Source organism: Eurosta solidaginis, chromosome 1, assembly GCF_040869045.1.
Source record: "Eurosta solidaginis isolate ZX-2024a chromosome 1, ASM4086904v1, whole genome shotgun sequence".
Taxonomy (NCBI): domain Eukaryota; kingdom Metazoa; phylum Arthropoda; class Insecta; order Diptera; family Tephritidae; genus Eurosta; species Eurosta solidaginis.
The window spans coordinates 319,623,179-319,640,585 of record NC_090319.1 but is presented as its reverse complement, the minus strand read 5'-3'; the positions used below and the strand labels follow the sequence as shown (position 1 = coordinate 319,640,585).

General features: G+C 37.3%; 1 protein-coding gene across 5 annotated transcripts in view; it reads right to left on the bottom strand.

Annotated features, from left to right (window-relative positions):
• The window catches only part of MTA1-like (metastasis associated 1-like), an 81,075-nt gene that overhangs the window by 7,111 nt on the left and 56,557 nt on the right, over positions 1 to 17,407 (bottom strand). For 3 of the 5 annotated variants that reach the window (XR_010949013.1, XM_067761757.1, XM_067761759.1), the window contains 6 exons: positions 13,452 to 13,687; positions 12,985 to 13,305; positions 10,342 to 10,530; positions 3,312 to 3,596; positions 1,522 to 1,718; positions 1,186 to 1,436 (listed from right to left, as the gene is read on the bottom strand). Coding sequence is in view for 4 of the 5 variants with exons in the window: in XM_067761757.1 (XP_067617858.1) it covers positions 1,186 to 1,436; positions 1,522 to 1,718; positions 3,312 to 3,596; positions 10,342 to 10,530; positions 12,985 to 13,305; positions 13,452 to 13,687 (1,479 nt within the window). In the remaining variant the exon portion in view is untranslated. The remainder of the gene's footprint in view (positions 1 to 1,185; positions 1,437 to 1,521; positions 1,719 to 3,311; positions 3,597 to 10,341; positions 10,531 to 12,984; positions 13,306 to 13,451; positions 13,688 to 17,407) is intronic. The other 2 variants (XM_067761758.1, XM_067761760.1) reach the window with 1 other exon arrangement.

Genomic DNA, 17,407 nt, shown 5'->3' with positions numbered 1-17,407 from the left:
TTGGTCTGTTCGGGGATAATTGATCATCGTTTCTAGACTTTTTTGTAGCAATGTTGGAATTGTTTTAGATACTATTCGTGATCAATTCGGGATTACTTTCACTATTATTTCGGAGCTATTTAGTTATGGAATCATCTTGCGAAATAGTTTCAGGATAATTTGGGAACCATTAAGCAGGGTTCGGAAGAACTCATTTATAAATACGAAAAATTATAGGGCTTTTATTATCGGCATGCTATTGGTTGCCCTAACAGCTGTTTTCGCAGAGTTATATAAGTATATTATCGACGTGATATCGGTTTATTATCGAAATGCTATCGAATAAATATCGATTTAAATCTATAGTAAATCGATATTTATTTGATAACAAATCAAAACTTTTTGCTTACAAGTCAATCTTTTTCTATAATAAATCACCATTTTTTGATGCCTTTTCGATAATATACCGATAAGTCATCGACAAAGTTTGCTATCGATAACAAATTTAAAAATCTTCGGTAACTAATGGCTAACTCGCCTATACATCGCCGATAACAAATGGATAACATTCAAAATTAATGTATAGCACGCCCATGAAACGTCGATAACAATCCGATAACTCGTCAATTATGAACTTCTTCATTTCCTTTCACTTCCTCCATTCATTCATTTTCCTTCCCTTTACGTTCTCCTTTCCATTTCTTTCGTCGCTCTCTGTGAGAAGGTGTTGTAGCAGAGTAATGAGGTTACACTGAAAAGACATCCCTTGGTCGGGAAAAATCCCGAGTCGCTCCGGTACATAGAACCGGCTGCCTTGGGAAGCGTCGACAAGTCTGTGAGAAGTCGATACCAGCAGTATCGCCATTTAAAAGTTATTTAAAGAGTGGTCATTAATTTCATTGTTTTAATTGAAAGGATCGGTTTGCGTCAGGGGGTTAACAAAGTCCATTTTGTGAACATAAGCTGACAAATCCTCTCAATTCTTTACATCCTAGTACATTTTTGAAGAAGTACATTTTTAAAATAATTTCATTAATAGCCGCCTGATTTTCGACGTAGAAACTCACAAACTCACACTCATGCCGTTTCCCCTTTTTAATGAATCGTTCTAAGTTGATATAGCAAGTTTCTTACTTACTTACGTAGCAAGTTTCACTTCAACAAAAAAAAATATATATATATATATATATTACTTTTCCAACTTACATTCTTGTTTAACTAATTGCGTATTGATAGCATACGAAGTTTGTCGGGCTGCCTTTCGCGGTTTTATACAATTTCGACAAAGAACACGTGCCAGACGCGTCATAGCATTCGTATGTAAATAAAAGGCGGTGCGAGTTTTCATAATGGGCCGTGGTGAGCCCGAACTAATTGCAATGCCATGCGCTTGATCAAAATGACGCGCTAAATGAGTTTTCAACTTAAATTCTTTACCACAATTGACCATCGGACATCTTAGAGAGAGAGTATGAAAAAATTACATTATGTATTTTATTTACCACATTAAGAAAGAAATTATAATTACTTGTAAGTACTTACTTATGCATTTGGCGATTGGATAAATCGCTCACCTTCTCAGTATCGACAACCTCAACAACAACTGGCACCTTCTTTTTGGGTTCCAAATCGTTTTCGAGTTTAGCAGCGTTCTTTAAACCACCATACTTTTTCCAATAGTCCCAACAAATTTGGCAAAGTCGACATACACCATGGCCAATACCAGTCCATGGATACCACTAAAGAGAGAGAGATACATTTAATTTTTGTTGCAATAACATGTTATTAGTTAAGTGGTGTCCGAAAAGAAAATTGTGAGTGTATGAGAGAATGGGAGCAGCCCAGTAGGAAATTTAAACCAAAATAACAGCATATTGGATTGGAGTAGACAATTTGAAACGTGTTAGACTTTCAAAGAAAAAATTTAAGTGTGTTACTTGTTAAGCCTACACATTTTTAAATAAGGGCGGTATTTTACAGATTTTGTATTTGATAAAATTCTTGTATTACCGATGTTAATGATTTAATGCAAATTAATTTTTATAAGTGTGTGGACTGGTAGGAAAACATTATGACTGGTAAAATAAATGCTATGTAGGTCAACTGAACAAAAATTAAAATTTTTAGGCATATTGCATCAACCATCAACTTGCATTCGATTCAAAGAGCACAGCGACACAGAAAATTTCCAACATTCTTTCTCATATATTTTCAATTATCAATTATCAGTTTGATTAAATATATAATGTAATTTTACAAATTAATATATCATGGAAAAAATCACAAAATCAAAATATTCAATATTTTATTTATTTAAACCATTCATTTGGAAACCTTACCTCCCTCCCTCCCGGTTTCCAATTGAAATTTAAATAAATAAAAAAAATTCATTTTGATTTTTTTTTTCGTGATATATTTACATAACTCCTTATATATATTTGGGTTTGTAAAACTATATTATATCTTAAATAAAATCTTCAATATCAATACTTTCTTGACATCTTCTTAATAAAAGTATATTCGATAAATTACTTGATGTTAACTGTGGCGCTGCTTGAGCAAATTAACTTTAAGTCCGAAAATATTTTCTCACAAAAATATGTTGTGGGAAAAAGTGATAGGCACTGAAAAGATATTCTTTTCAATATTGGATATGATGATTCTTCTAAATTTTTGCAGAATTCAATATTATCTCCGTGTGTTGGAATGTTTTCGCTTCGTAAGATGATTAGCTCGGACTGAATTTCAAATTCATACTTACTTATATCGCATTTGAAGGGGTTTTCAAAGATGTCAAGAAATGGTTGAAAACAAACAAAATCCTGAAATCTGTCTTCGAAATTGTTAACAATTTTAAACAAAATTGTTAACAATTTTAAACAAAATTGTTAAACAATATCTAAGCTGATCATGGAAGATAGCTCAGTTTTCATTTTTCTATTTTATTGCTTGACAACTTGCTTATTTTCTACTTTAGCCAACCACCCTTTAAATTTTTCCAAAAAGTCTAACTTCTTTTCTTCATATAGTACCTGACTAGTTTTTTTGTCTAAAATGTTTATATTTTTGTGGGAGGAATCGAAATGCCTTTTAATATTATATCTATAGCCTCCTTTGAACGACTTGTAACATAAAAGGCATTGCAATTCGCCATAAAAAATTTCTCACAGGGCATTGCATTGTACACACAATTGCATACACTAAGCGTCGCGGCCAAGCTTGGTGTTTATTCGTTGCTAGTTGGCTAACGACTGAACGATGGAGAGTAAGAATACGTGTAATCAATTGATCTATGGGATGGACAGCAATGTATTAGTTTATTATTTGCTTACCTGTGCAGATTTAACACTTGAGCAAGATTCACATGGCTTGCCATTGCTGGAAAGATCAGCACCACCTCCACCGTTTATAGTGCCGTTATAAATATTTGCACCTCCTTTTATGGAGACACCTCCATTATTGCCAGTTTTGTTTGCTTGGTTATACTGCGGCACATAAACTTGTTTTAATTTAAGTTCCGCCTCAACGGCCTTAACTCGTTTCTGTTGCACATAACGATCGGTCGTTTTCCACATATAATAATATTCTATGATTTGTTTCAGTGTTTTCCATGGTAACTAAAATAAAAAAATACGTTTAAATTATACGGTCCACATATATATAAAGTGTCTCTAATTTCGTGGTAACCACATGCTAGTGAGACCTCGGTAGCCTTGCCACATGCTCTTAATGACAGCAACTCTCCAGAAACCCCAGGCGAGGAATTTATACTTAAATTTGAGAAGCTCGTAGGTAGTCCAAAAATAAGGTCGTTTCAAGAATGCTAAGATCAGGAATGGCTGGGTGACATAAAGAATGAAAATCTGTTTCACTTTTGGAGAAAAATACGCAATAAAACGGGAGAAGATGTTAATAGCAGCTTGAACTTTAGTGCCAATACACGCGCGGCTAACAACGCCCTAGATGCCTCCCTTGAACTACAGATCTCTGATTTGCTAAACAAGGAGAATGGTTCATTTGAGATTTTCACACTGCAGCCTGATGGTTCATTGATTAGCTCGACTCCCAAAGGTAAACCATACTCAACTCTGGCAACTGACCAAGGAAGAACTATCAATGAACAGACTCCTGAAAATATTGAGTCTGCTGTATGCGAGGATGCTGTGACACAACCAAGTTCTAGTCACAGTGCTAATAATAACGATAATAGAAAAGCAGGGTTTCCAACCCCGTTCAAGAATGCCCTATTGTTTTTTTCTGTTTTGATCTGTGGCAAAAGGAAATGTGAAAAGGGCAACACCCACAGTGACCATAGCTTCAGATTTCATCGAACATCAGCGCCGTGTCGAAGAAGAAAAAAATCAAATTAGAAAAGACGTCGCAGAGACGGGAAAAGAAGAGCCAAGTTAGCCGACCCAAAGATACACAAGCAAAATCCAATAAAAAACCGCTAATAAAGATATATCACGTAATATAGGCCCCGTTTCACATCAACAAATCGTAGTTGGCGATTATGTCCTCATAACTTATGAGGAACAAAATTTCCCTGGTGTGGTACTGACAATAATCGAAGGACCATCGGGAAAAGGTTCGATGTGAAAACTATGCAGATGAGTGGGGCAAACTGGCGCTGGCCAGACACAGTGGATGTACTCTTTTATGATGCTTGCGATGTCTTGAAATAATTAGAGCCGCCAGTATCACTCAACAGCCGCGGAGTATTCGGATTTACAGGTATTAATAAATAAAAGCAATTTTTAGAAGTTACTAATAAAAAAAAAAAAAAAAAAACAAAAAAAAAAACAAAAAAAAAACAAAAAAAAAACAAAAAAAAAAAACAAAAAAAAAAACAAAAAAAAACAAAAACAAAAAACAAAAAAATTAAAAAAAAAAACAAAAATAAAAAAAAACATGTTTAGTAATAATGAATAAAAGTAATTTTTAGAAAAGTAACTAGTTACATCAATTGAATACATTATTTTATTGTTTATTTTTGTTTTAAACTTCTTTCATTTAATGTTACTTACTTCATTTCAATAATGTCTAAAGTTCTATGAACTCTTAAATTTAATGAAAAAAAAAATAGAAAATATAAAAAAAATAAAAAATAAAAAAAATTCAAAAAGAAAACAACAACAAAAAAATAAAAATAAAAGTTTTTGAAAAGTACGTACATTAAACTAACTTTTATACTCAGCTGAGCAGAGCTCACAGAGTATATTAACTTTGTTCGCATAACGGTAATCCGTAACGGCATAAACTAATCGCGATAGATATAGACTTCTATATCTCAAAATGATCTGGGCGAAAAAAGAAATTTATTTAGCCATGTCCGTCCGTCCGTAAACACCATAACTTGAGTAAATTTTGAGGTATCTTGATGAAAGTTGGTATGTAGGTTCCTGGGCGCTCATCTCAGATCGCTATTTAAAATGAACGAAATCGGACTATAACCACGCTCACTTTTTCGATATCGAAAATTTCGGAAAACCGAAGAAGTGCGATAATTTATTACCAACGACGGATAAAGCGATTAAACTTAGTAGGTGGGTTGACCTTATGACGTAGAATAGAAAATTAGTAAAATTTTAGACAATGGACGTGGCAGCGCCCACTTTTGAAAGAAGGTAATTTGAAAGTTTTGCAAGCTGTAATCTTGCAATCGTTGAAGATACCATGATGAAATTGGCAAGACCGTTACTCCTATTCCTATAAAAAATAAATAATATCTTTACAGTATATAAGTAAATTATGTCAACATTCAACTCCAGTAATAATATGGTGCAACAAAATACAAAAATAAAAGAAAATTTCAAAATGGGCGTGGCTCCGCCCTTTTTAATTTAATTTGTTTAGAATACTTTTAATGCCATAAGTCGAACAAAAATTTACCAATTCTTGTGAAATTTGGTAGGGGCATAGATTCTATGACGATAACTGTTTCCTGTGAAAATTGGCGAAATCGATTGAAGCCACGCCCAGTTTTTATACACAGTCGACCGTCTGTGCTTCCGTTCGGCCGTTAACACGATAACTTGAGCAAAAACCGATATATCTTTACTAAACTTAGTTCACGTACTTATCTGAACTCACTTTATCTTGGTATAAAAAATGGCCGAAATCCGACCATGACCACGCCCACTTTTTCGATATCGAAAATTACGAAAAATTAAAAAAAATGCCATAATACTATACCAAATATGAAAAAAGGGATGAAACATGGTAATTGGATTGGTTTATTGCCGCAAAATATAACTTTAGAAAAGCTTTGTAAAATGGGTGCGACACCTTCCATATTAAGTAGAATAAAATGAAAAAGTTCTGCAGGGCGAAATCAAAAGCCCTTGGAATCTTGGCAGGAATACTGTTCGTGGTATTACATATATAAATAAATTAGCGGTACCCGACAGATGATTCACATATATAACTAAGGGCCACTCCCTTTTAAAATACTCATTAACACCTTTCATTTGATTCCCATATCGTACAAACAAATTCTAGAGTCACCCTGGTCCACCTTTATGGCGATATCTCGAAAAGGCATCCACCTATAGAACTAAGGCCCACTCCCTTTTAAAAATACTCATTAACACCTTTCATTTGATTCCCATATCGTACAAACACATTCTAGAGTCACCCTTGATTAAACAAGGGGTGCCACAGGGTGGTGTCCTATCCCCACTTTTGTTTAATTTCTACATATCTAAGCTACCTTCACCACCGGAAGGAGTCACAATCGTTTCCTACGCCGATGACTGCACAGTAATGGCCACAGGCCCAGGCCCACAGATCGATGAGCTATGCAATAAAATAAACGGCTACCTCCCTGATCTCTCCAGTTTTTTCGCCTCGCGAAACCTGGCATTATCACCGACTAAATCTTCCGCGACCTTATTTACAACATGGACGTCCCAAATGTACCATTTTGAACATCCACGTCGATGGCTCTACGCTACCGACTGTCCTACACCCCAAAATCTTGGGTGTGACGTTTGATCAGGATCTACATTTTGGTGAGCACGCAGCCGCAATTGTTCCGAGAATTCAGAGCCGTAACAAAATCCTCAAATCCCTTGCTGGCAGTACCTGGGGAAAAGATAAAGAAACGCTCATGACTACATACAAAGCAATTAGCCAGCCGATTACGTGCTACGCGTCACCCATATGGTCGCCAAGCCTAAAAATTACCCACTGGAAGAAGCTACAGGCCTGCCAAAATACTGCTCTCAGAATTGCCACGGGCTGTCTTCTTATGTCCCCAGAACACCATCTACATAATGAGGCGAGAATACTCCCCATCAGGGAAAGAAACGAGATGCTGACCAAACAGTTCCTGTTGAATACCCAGAAACCTGGGCATCCCAACAGACATCTGATTGACGAGCCAGCACCGCCTAGGGGCTTAAGGAGTCATCTCCGTAAGCATTTTGAGGAAATACGGCATCTGAGAACACAGCCGTATGAAGCGAAAAAACACAAGCAGGTCCTTGGTGAACTCCACAAACAGGCGTCGGACCTTTATGCCGGGAATTGCCCGGTGAACCCAGTACTCAAAGTAAAGTATCCAAAACTTGCGGAAGAGGAACGCATACTCCCCAGGGAAACGCGTGTCACTCTGGCTCAACTTCGTTCTGGATACTGTAACAGGTTAAACTCTTACCTATCCAGAAGTGTCCCCACATGACACCAACCATCTCTTTAATTGTAATGTGGAACCAACGCCTCTAACACCCCTTTCCCTATGGTCCACCCCTGTTGAAACAGCAAGTTTCCTTGGACTCCCGTTAGAGGATATTGATGACAGTTTGTGATCGGTCGCGTCTGTTAGGTGGGGCGAAGCACTGCTACAACAACAACAACAACAACAGAGTCACCCTTGGTCCACCTTTATGGCGATATCTCGAAAAGGCGTCGACCTGTAGAACTAAGGTCCACTACCTTTTAAAATACTCATTAACGCCTTTCATTTGATTCCCATATCGTACAAGCACATTCTAGAGTCACCCCTGGTCCACCTTTATGGCGATATCGCGAAATGGCGTCCACCTATAGAGCTATGGCCCACTCCCTTTTAAAATACTTCTTAATACCTTCCATTTGATACCCATGTCATACAAACACATTTCAGGGTTTCCCTAGGTTCATTTTCCTACATGGTGATTTTCCCTTATTTTGTCCCCAAAGCTCTCAGCTGAGTATGTAATGATCGGTTACACCCGAACTTAGATTTCCTTGCTTGTTTTTACTTATTTATTTTGGTCTTAAAACTCTTTCTTTTCATAAATAAAATAACAATAAAAAAAAATAACAGTTTTAAATTTCTCAATATGAATTTCAGTAAATCAATTTGTGTATCTTTAGGAATTTGCGTTTAAAATCAATTATAACTATTTTTTTCCATAAAATTAGAGTTTAACTAAATACCACGAAATTAGGGACGCTTTACCACGGAATTAGGTACATCAGAAAATTTTTGTCACGAAATTAGGTACATTTCAGGTACTCACACATTTTTATTTATATAAATTAAAACATTTGTTAGTTTTGTTTGAAAGTAGGTGGAAACTTATCTTAATTGATCAACTAAATGGGAAAAATTTACTTTTTTAGTTTTCCTTCATTTTACATATTTTAATCTTTTACACATTGCATACTTCGTATGCAATTATGTGTTAAAGCTATGCTTGGTATGCAAAAAGAAGGCAATTGGGAAAGACTTCACAACAGGCATGACGTAGCTGAATGCGTTTACAACCATTTCAACTATCGTAGGGGTGCGAGTTCGACTCCCACTCCCGGGAGAAAAGGCTTTGAAGAGATTTACAAGGTATAATCGAAACAGCTGTCGCCTTGTCCGTCCTGATGTCACGTTGTTTAAATTTTTCCCAAATTATTAAATAAATTATAAAATTAAAAAAAATTGCTTCAAATAAATGTTTTCATACATTTAAAAAAAAGCAATATGGGCAATCCCCGATTATTAAAAATCAAAGTTATTTACTTTGCAGCAAATCACACAATTGTATTCGCCCAGAGCACAGAAAAGTATCAAAAATGTCATTATCTCAAAAAGATGTTGGCCTATCATAGTTTTTTTGTACGATATTGTTAATGCCAACAGCGTACAAAAGGACTAACCCAGCGGGTTAGGGGGTCAGAATATACCCGCGGTGGGTATGCATGTCGTAAGAGGCGATTAAAATACCAGATTCAAAGGGGCTGTGTAGCATAACCTTTTCAGGTTGCCAGCGCAATATATAGCTTCTCCAAACCCAATTGTCAACCTCACCTATTCGCGGCGAATCCTGTTTCACTAACAGAAGAGGCTCTGGCGACCCCAAGCTCCTCATTGAACTTGGGGGTGGGGAGGGAGGGATGGCCTGAAGGTTTAATGCGGCCATATAAATCGTTCCCGAGATGGTCGGGCTAGCACCTTAACGGTGTTGTTGCCGGAGCGTACCGGATCTGTATCCGGCAAAGGACTATCACATCGATAACACTCCCCAAAGCCTTCGGGGAGTAACCTTATCGCTACAACAACAACAACTGTGGGCGATCATTAGGTTTGTATTGGGCAGTGTCTTTCACTAGAATATCTCGATGGATTTCGGATATAACGTGGACATAGGTAAGCCCAAAATATGTTCCGTTTTGTGGCATCATATCGCCCCTATTGCCAAGAAGTCTTTTTGCAACTCAAAATGCAACCGATTCAACTTATCAAAAGGAGCTAAAACCTGCATATTGCCCGCTTTGAGACATTGTTGAAAGTCGCGGCAAAATCTTAGAAGACAAGTAAGACGTCTTTTACATTGATTCAGTATTCTACTCTCTTCAAATATTATCTTCAGCCATTATATGGTCGATATTCTCCATTTAAACTGGGACATTTTTTTTTATTCACCAAGCCTGACATTTCCCGATGCCGTCGGTACACCAAAGATCAGAGCACAAGTGAGACACAGTGTGAGCGTTTAGCTACTTCCTTAAGTTTCGGCAGCATATAACTGCCCAAGATACTAGAGATTGGCATTTACACAGTTAGTACGCGACTGTTTCTTCACGGCCGAATATAGCCACATCACGCGTCTGCAAAGTGCCGAAAGTCATGTACACGTCTTTCAAACGTAGGTCCTGGTATCTGATAGGGTTTTTCAGTTTGGTCATTCAGCAGACTTTTGGTAGCACTAATTCAGTCTATGTGATGCCTCACGGACCAGACAGTTCAGCCTAACCCAACCTAGCCATGCAATAATTCTAAACCATTTGCACAAACGCCTGAACTGCTCTATTGTAATTATGAGTATCATCTTTTTAAAATAAAGCGTGCGTGAAAGAAATATGTTTTTCTGAGCAACTTACAAAGTCCTGTCGAATATCATTGAAATCTTTGCCATATTTGTCCAATGCCTCTTCAAAAAGATTCGCCTCTGAGGCGCTCCAATCTTCAATTTCGTCGCGGCAGAGTACTGGCCCGGTGGAAGGAACTAACGAACACATCGCCTCATCAATAGAATATTTGTGCTTATGCAACGTATCCATGGCATGAAACTAAAAAAAAAAAAAAACAAAGCGTTTAGAAGAATGAAAGTTGTAATGTTATAGCATCCTTAGGACCGGTTTTTCAGTGCAAGTTTAAACTTCAGTTACAGTTGACTGGATTTTAACCCTGCCACTTTGGCCGCTTAAACTTAGATGAGCAGCAACAAGTAAGGAAGTCTAAGTTCAGGTGAAACCGAACATTGCATACCCAGCTGTACACTTCAAATGCTGTTGTTGTTTGTTTTGTGTGCTTAATAGTGTTGCAAGGCTGCGCAATAATACATATACATACATACATATGGTTCTATTCTGAACTAATTTTCGTTTAAAAGAAACAAAAAGGATATAGAGGCTAACACCAATGATCTTGAGCGGGTAATAATGCAGTTTTCCTTGAGATATGGGGATTTCCCTACGGTTTATTTTAAAATAAAGATATAACAGAACAATAAAAATACGAATAGTACAAAACTATTTTTCGCTAAGATTTAACTTATTATCTTTGCCTACGACTCTTTTTAAAGTCTTTTATATAAAAGTGGGCGTGGTCCTTAACCAATCTTATCCATTTTTACTGGAAATATTTCCTGCTATAAGGAAAATATGTGTACCCAATTTTGTTACGATATGTAAATTTTTCTTCGAGTTATGGCTCCCGAAACATTGAAATTGCTTAGACAAAAAAGGGGCGGTGCCACACCCATTTTCAAAAATTTTAGTGTTTTCCAATTTAATGTTATAATTTAATTTAGAAAGTAAAATTCTATTGATACAAAGCTCTTTTTCGCTAAGATATAGTTATTATTTTCGTCTACGACCCTTTTAAAAATCTTTTATGTAAAAGTGTGCGTGGTCGTTAACCGATCTCGTCCATTTTTTCTAGAAATATTTCCTGATATAGGGAAAATTTGTGTACCCAATTTTATTACGATCCATTAATTTTTCTTTGAGTTATGGCTACCGAATGTTCACGGATGGGTCAAAGCTGGATGGAAAGGTTATTTAAAGCCGGTAAATTTAAGCCGCAAGTTTAAGTTGGCTGATCACTGCAGTGTATTCCAAGCGGAAATTGCTGCGATTAAGGATGCGGTGGATGGAATGCTATCCAGTGCTACCACGGTTAGGGAATTTAACATCTACTCTGATAGCCAATCGGCTATCAAGGCCTTGAGCTCAACTACAGTGCGATCGAGGGTGGTCTGGGAGTGCCTGACCTCGCTTGCGATTGCATCGAATTATTTTACAATTAAGATTATCTGGGTCCCGGGCCATAGTGATATCCCGGGTAACTGTCAAGCGGATCTCTTAGCCCGCATCGGTACAACTGAACCGGATGAAGATGGCTGTAGGGACTTCGGCATCCCGCTGGCCACCTGTGGATTGCTCCTACATAGCTGGGCCTCGAATCAGCTCAGCAAACGTTGGGCGGATACCACGTCTTGCAGGGTAGCAAGATCTTTCTGGCCGAAAGTGGATGGTAGGAGGTCTGCTGAAATAATTGGGTTCACTAAGGCTCACCTATCAATGGTCATTGGGGTTTTGACAGGGCACTGTCCCATGGGTATCCATGCGGTACGTCTCAATATACTGGAAACTCCATCCTGCTGCAGCTGTATGGAGGATGATGAGGTGGAATCACCAAATCACTTTATGCTTGATTGTCCAGCTTTTGCCAGAATTAGGCGAAAGTACTTCGGTCGCGACTCACTTGGATCTCCCGAGGATATATCCAAAGTTGAGATCGGTATCATTCGGAGCTTTATCGTTGCTACCCAACGATTCTCTAAGTAGCTGGATCTAGGTCACCGTTATTTTTGGTGTATGTGGTATCACAACGGACCTTCGTTTTGTCCAAGTGAGCTATCCTTAGCAGGGCAGCTACCACCTAACCTATCCTATCCTATGGCTACCGAAATATAGAAAATTGCTTAGTCATAAAAGGGGCCGTGCCACGCCCATTTTTTAAAGGCCTTTTTTGCAAAGATATAGCTTATTTTATTCATTTTGTGTTTTCCAAAATGTTATACATATATATAAAAAGTGGGTGTGGTTATCATCCGGGTTCGCTCATTTTCAATACCAATCTATTCTGGGTCCGGATAAGATCGTGTACCAAATTTGGTGAAGATATCTCGATATTTACTCAAGTTATCGTGTTAACGGACAGACGGACGGACCGACATGGCTCAATCAAAATTTTTTTTTCGGTACTGATGATTTTGATATATGGAAGTCTATATCTATCTCGATTCCTTTACACCTGTACAACCAACCGTTATCCAATTAAAGTTATAATACACTGTGTATAAGTACAGCTGGGTATAAAAATTGTATGCGGTCAATCAATGTGGAAAGGTTAAGCCCTAGTTAACTTTAACTGGTGCTTAAACTTGCATTGAAAAATCAGGCCTTATTGTATAATCCTCTATATACATATGTTGACTATGGTGCTTAAATACATACCAATGTTATGTCACGGCTCGCTGCAGCGGCAGACATATGTAATGATGGCTGCTTCACCGAACTGCTACAGTCTAGTGCGCGTGCAAATGTACCAATCGAACGCGAAACAACCAAGAATTGATCAATTTTACGATCATTTAGGCTATGTTGTGGCGTCCACACTAATGTTTCGAGATCTTCTAATTTACGATCATCGTTTGATATATCTTTGAGTTTAGCAGGAATTTCACTTTGATAGCGACTACCTACACGTATTTCACCTTTATCGGCGAGCAGCGTCTTTTGATTAGGATCAAAGACCAAACAGTAAAAAAACGTGTCCTAAATGTGTCGAAAAAAGATAAAAATTTGAATTTATTTTTTGAATAAAATCAACGAAGAAATTTATAAGTAATAAATAAAATGCACTAAACAATTAATCAACTTTATACTCATTTTTAGCGTATGATGCGAAATTTACGACTCACGTCTTTACTGAGATAACTTTGCAGGGATTCTGTTTCGTTCAGCAACGTAACCGAACATTTGCCACGAATTTGTGTGGCAGGCAGTGCCTCAACTTGACGTGATAAAAATAGTTCACGATGCTTGATCTGGTAGCGTTGTTTGGTTGTTAATGATTCACCTTTTTCCGCACCTGACGCCGTCGCACCGCTGCCAGGACCGTGATGTATAGGACTGTTTAGGCCCTCATCCAACGCTGCTATATAATTATGAAGAGCAAGAAGAAGAAGAGAAGAAAAACGTGCAAAACAAGTTTAGTTGATAGTAGAAAATTTAAATTTTTCATTTATTTAACAAAAATTAATATAGCATAGAGTCACTCACAGTCGAAATGCGACTATTTATTTCAAAATATTTTTCATGTTAAATTTTTTTAATAAAATATTGTCTAATCCTTAACAAAAATCATAAAAGTTCTAAAAAGTTGTCATGCACTTATCAAAATATTTATCATAAGTGACTATTTGTCCGAAAAAAACAATTCTTTTCGTCCAGTATGAAGAACAAATTTGTCTACCGAATTATCTGGACGAATAGGGAAAGCTTAAGCACCGTTTTCTTGACTGCCTGTTAATGTGAGGATATGCGATATCCTGGCAGATAAATTTGTCGACGTGATGAATTTGATTTCATTTTCTTAACGTCCTGTTAAATCATATATATTATTTCTAATTGCTCTTTTTATGTACGGGTGCCCCTTTTTCGCTCTTATTTGAAATAAAGTTTTGGTTGTAAAGATGAAGATTCCGGCTATTAGCGATCTTTGGGCAATTTTGGTCGTACTGCTTTTGTTTAGCTAGCACACAAAGAAATCTATTTGTACTATGGCACTATTGTGAATATTTGCACTGCATTACCGGCAGTTGCTCCCGTACGCCAGATTTTAATTGATTCATAGAACAGCTGATTTCTGTTGATATTTGATAAGAGACTTTTATATTGGTTGCGCAATATGCGCACGGGTCCGGCTCGTATTTTTAAATTAGAATTAGAAGAATTGTGGCAGTGCTTCGAATGTATTCGAAAGAAACTGTCAAAAATCTGTGTGAAGTTTGTTTCAAAAAAGCAATAAGAAGTAAAAAGCTTAGAACAGGGAATGGAATAAAAAATAATAAATAAATGCAAGGCGCGATAGCCTCCAAAGGGATTTTAGGCCAATCTTTACTTCCAATTTGCGTCGTGCTCCTTTTAATTTTTCCTACAAATAGGCGGCACACGCCTACATGTTTTATGCAGACTCCGAACGGCATCGCATGCAGATTAATTTTCACTGAGAAGCGTTTCAAAGCAGAAATACACTCGGAGTGTTTGTCAAATCACTGCCGAGGGGCGACCCCGTCTAGAAATTTTTTTTCTAATTAAAAAAACTCTTGCCAATAAATGCTACATTGGACTAGGTAGGCAATTGAAAAGTAAAGTCCTCTCTCGGCAAACGAAAATCATACTCTACAAGTCACTTATCCTACCCGTGCTGCTATATGGTGCAGAAACATGTTCCATGACACATCAGATGAAGCGGCTCTGGGAGTGTTCCAGAGAAAAGTTCTTCGAAAGATTTATGGACCTCTACACGTTGGCGATAGCGAGTACAGAAGAAGATTTAACGATGAGCTGTACAAGCTATACGCAGACATCAACATACTCCAGCGAATTAAAATGTAGCGTCTGCGCTGGCTAGGTCATGTTGTGCGAATAAAATATGACGCTGCGGCTAAGAAAGTGTTTCTAACGGAACCCGCCTAGGGAAGCAAAGGAAGAGGGCGTCCCCACTCCACTAGAAGGAGCAGGTGGAAAACGATTTAAAATCCCTTGGAGTGACCAATTAGTGCCAGTTGGCAGAGAGAAGCGACTGGCGCGCCTTGTTGGACGGCCATAACCGTTTAATCGGTTAAGCGCCAATTAAGTAAGTAAGTAATTAAAAAAACTTGTTTTTAAAATTTTGATGTTGCTTTGGATCTTCAGTGTCGTAGGCGAAGTACGCTAGATGAAGATGAGCATCCAATTTCAATTAGATATCTCAAAATTTACTCAAGTTATCATGTTTACAAACAGACGTACGGACATGGTTTCATCAATGCCCTTTCACATTTCGCGCATTTCGTTACGGTGAAGAATAGATAGATATAATACATATTATTTCTAATTGCTGTTTTTATGTACGGGTCCCTTTTCGCTCTTATTTGGAATCCAAATCTATAAACAAAGTTTTGGTTGTGAAGATGGAGATTCGGGCTATTAGCGAGCTTTGGGCATTACCGACAGTTGCTACCATACGCCAGCTGTAAGTTTTAATTGATTGATTTCTGTTGATATTTAAGAAGAGACTTTTATACTGGTTGCGCAGATGAGCACGGGTTTGGCTCGTGTATATCTATTTATTTTACTTCGTTGCTATGCAGAGCTGAATAAAGGAGTGGTACAAAAAGTTCTGCAATTAAAAAATGCTAATAAAGTTTTGTACATCTAGTTTGTCCATTTTTAGCGATACTGTTCGCCAGATAATTTTTACACCTGTAACGGTTTTTGTTGGTTTTCCTATTTTCAAAAGTTTACTTTCCTTATTTGTGTTAGCTTATTACGTCTCAAAGAGTTGAAAGGGAAATACTTTTTGACATCTGTTTTTCACTTCGTTTTGAACTTTTTTCGTAAGTCTTAATAGAATTTCTCTGCTTGATTCGTGTTACTTGCACATGTGTGGTTTTGACTATTTTAGCAACTTTTCTTCTTGATATGGACTGGTTTTTCCTAATAAGGGATAGAACATTATCTCCAACTGTGCGTCTGGTGATACCTCTCGGCGGCCATTTCTTGGCTTGTCACTAAGCCGCCTATTTTGAAGCGCAAAACCGGTATTTGGGTACTGTCATAGGATAATCATGGGAGTTTCGCCAAATTTTGGTAAATAACATTGAGATTATTCGTCCAAATGTTTAAAAAAATTTTACTAGCTCTTCGTTCGTATTAAATTTTCTAACTGTTGAAGGTTTGACTTCGGAAGCTAATATCATTGTGGATAAAACAAGTGTGATATCTTATCAGTCAACTGTCAGACAGGATGATCAAAATGGCTACATTTTAACGTTTTGACAGGATGTTCAAATGGTGGCGCATAGGGCCGGCTATCCTCAGCGGGTGGTAGAAAGAGATACAGAATGAGACCACGAAACAGCGCTACCATATTGTGACGAATATTAGTATCACTAAGTGATACATCACTAAGCGGTTATTAAATAAAGGAACAACAACAATAACGCAAGCTGCCACTCTTGGTACGTAAACAAATCAATCATCATTTACACACATATGTACATACAAGGCAACGAAGAGATACTCGCAAACATATGTAATCATCAGCCGAAGTAGTACTCACATATACACACGCATATGGCTATGCGAGAGGCTATAAACTACAAATACACATGCATATAGCTGGTAACCAAGTAGTAGATTCTAGTAGGAGAAACGTCCAGACATTTGGATAAATGTGCGGACAAGGCAGCAGAGAGTATAAAAGGAGCACAAGCTGTATGATTTAAATACGCAATTAGTTGTGAAGTGAGAGTTATGAAGTACTCTCAAAGTAGTCTAATAAAGACCATTTTATATTATTGAATATTGAAATTATTCATTCAACAGTTTAGCGACTCGAACGTTAGCAGAAGGTTTGGAATAAGCGGAATTTACCGAAATTCGTTACAATATCTTTGAAAGTAAATATACCGAAATTATATTTTTTTGCAATTCTACTTTCCTTTTTCTTATATTGATACGAAGCAGAAAATGTATGAAATATATATTGATTGTGTGAAACACATATTTTTTGACATTTAACAAACTGTGCCGAATAGTTATTGAAACCAACACCGGCTCAAGAACATACATCTACTACATCCCGGACTTGATACCACCACAAACACAC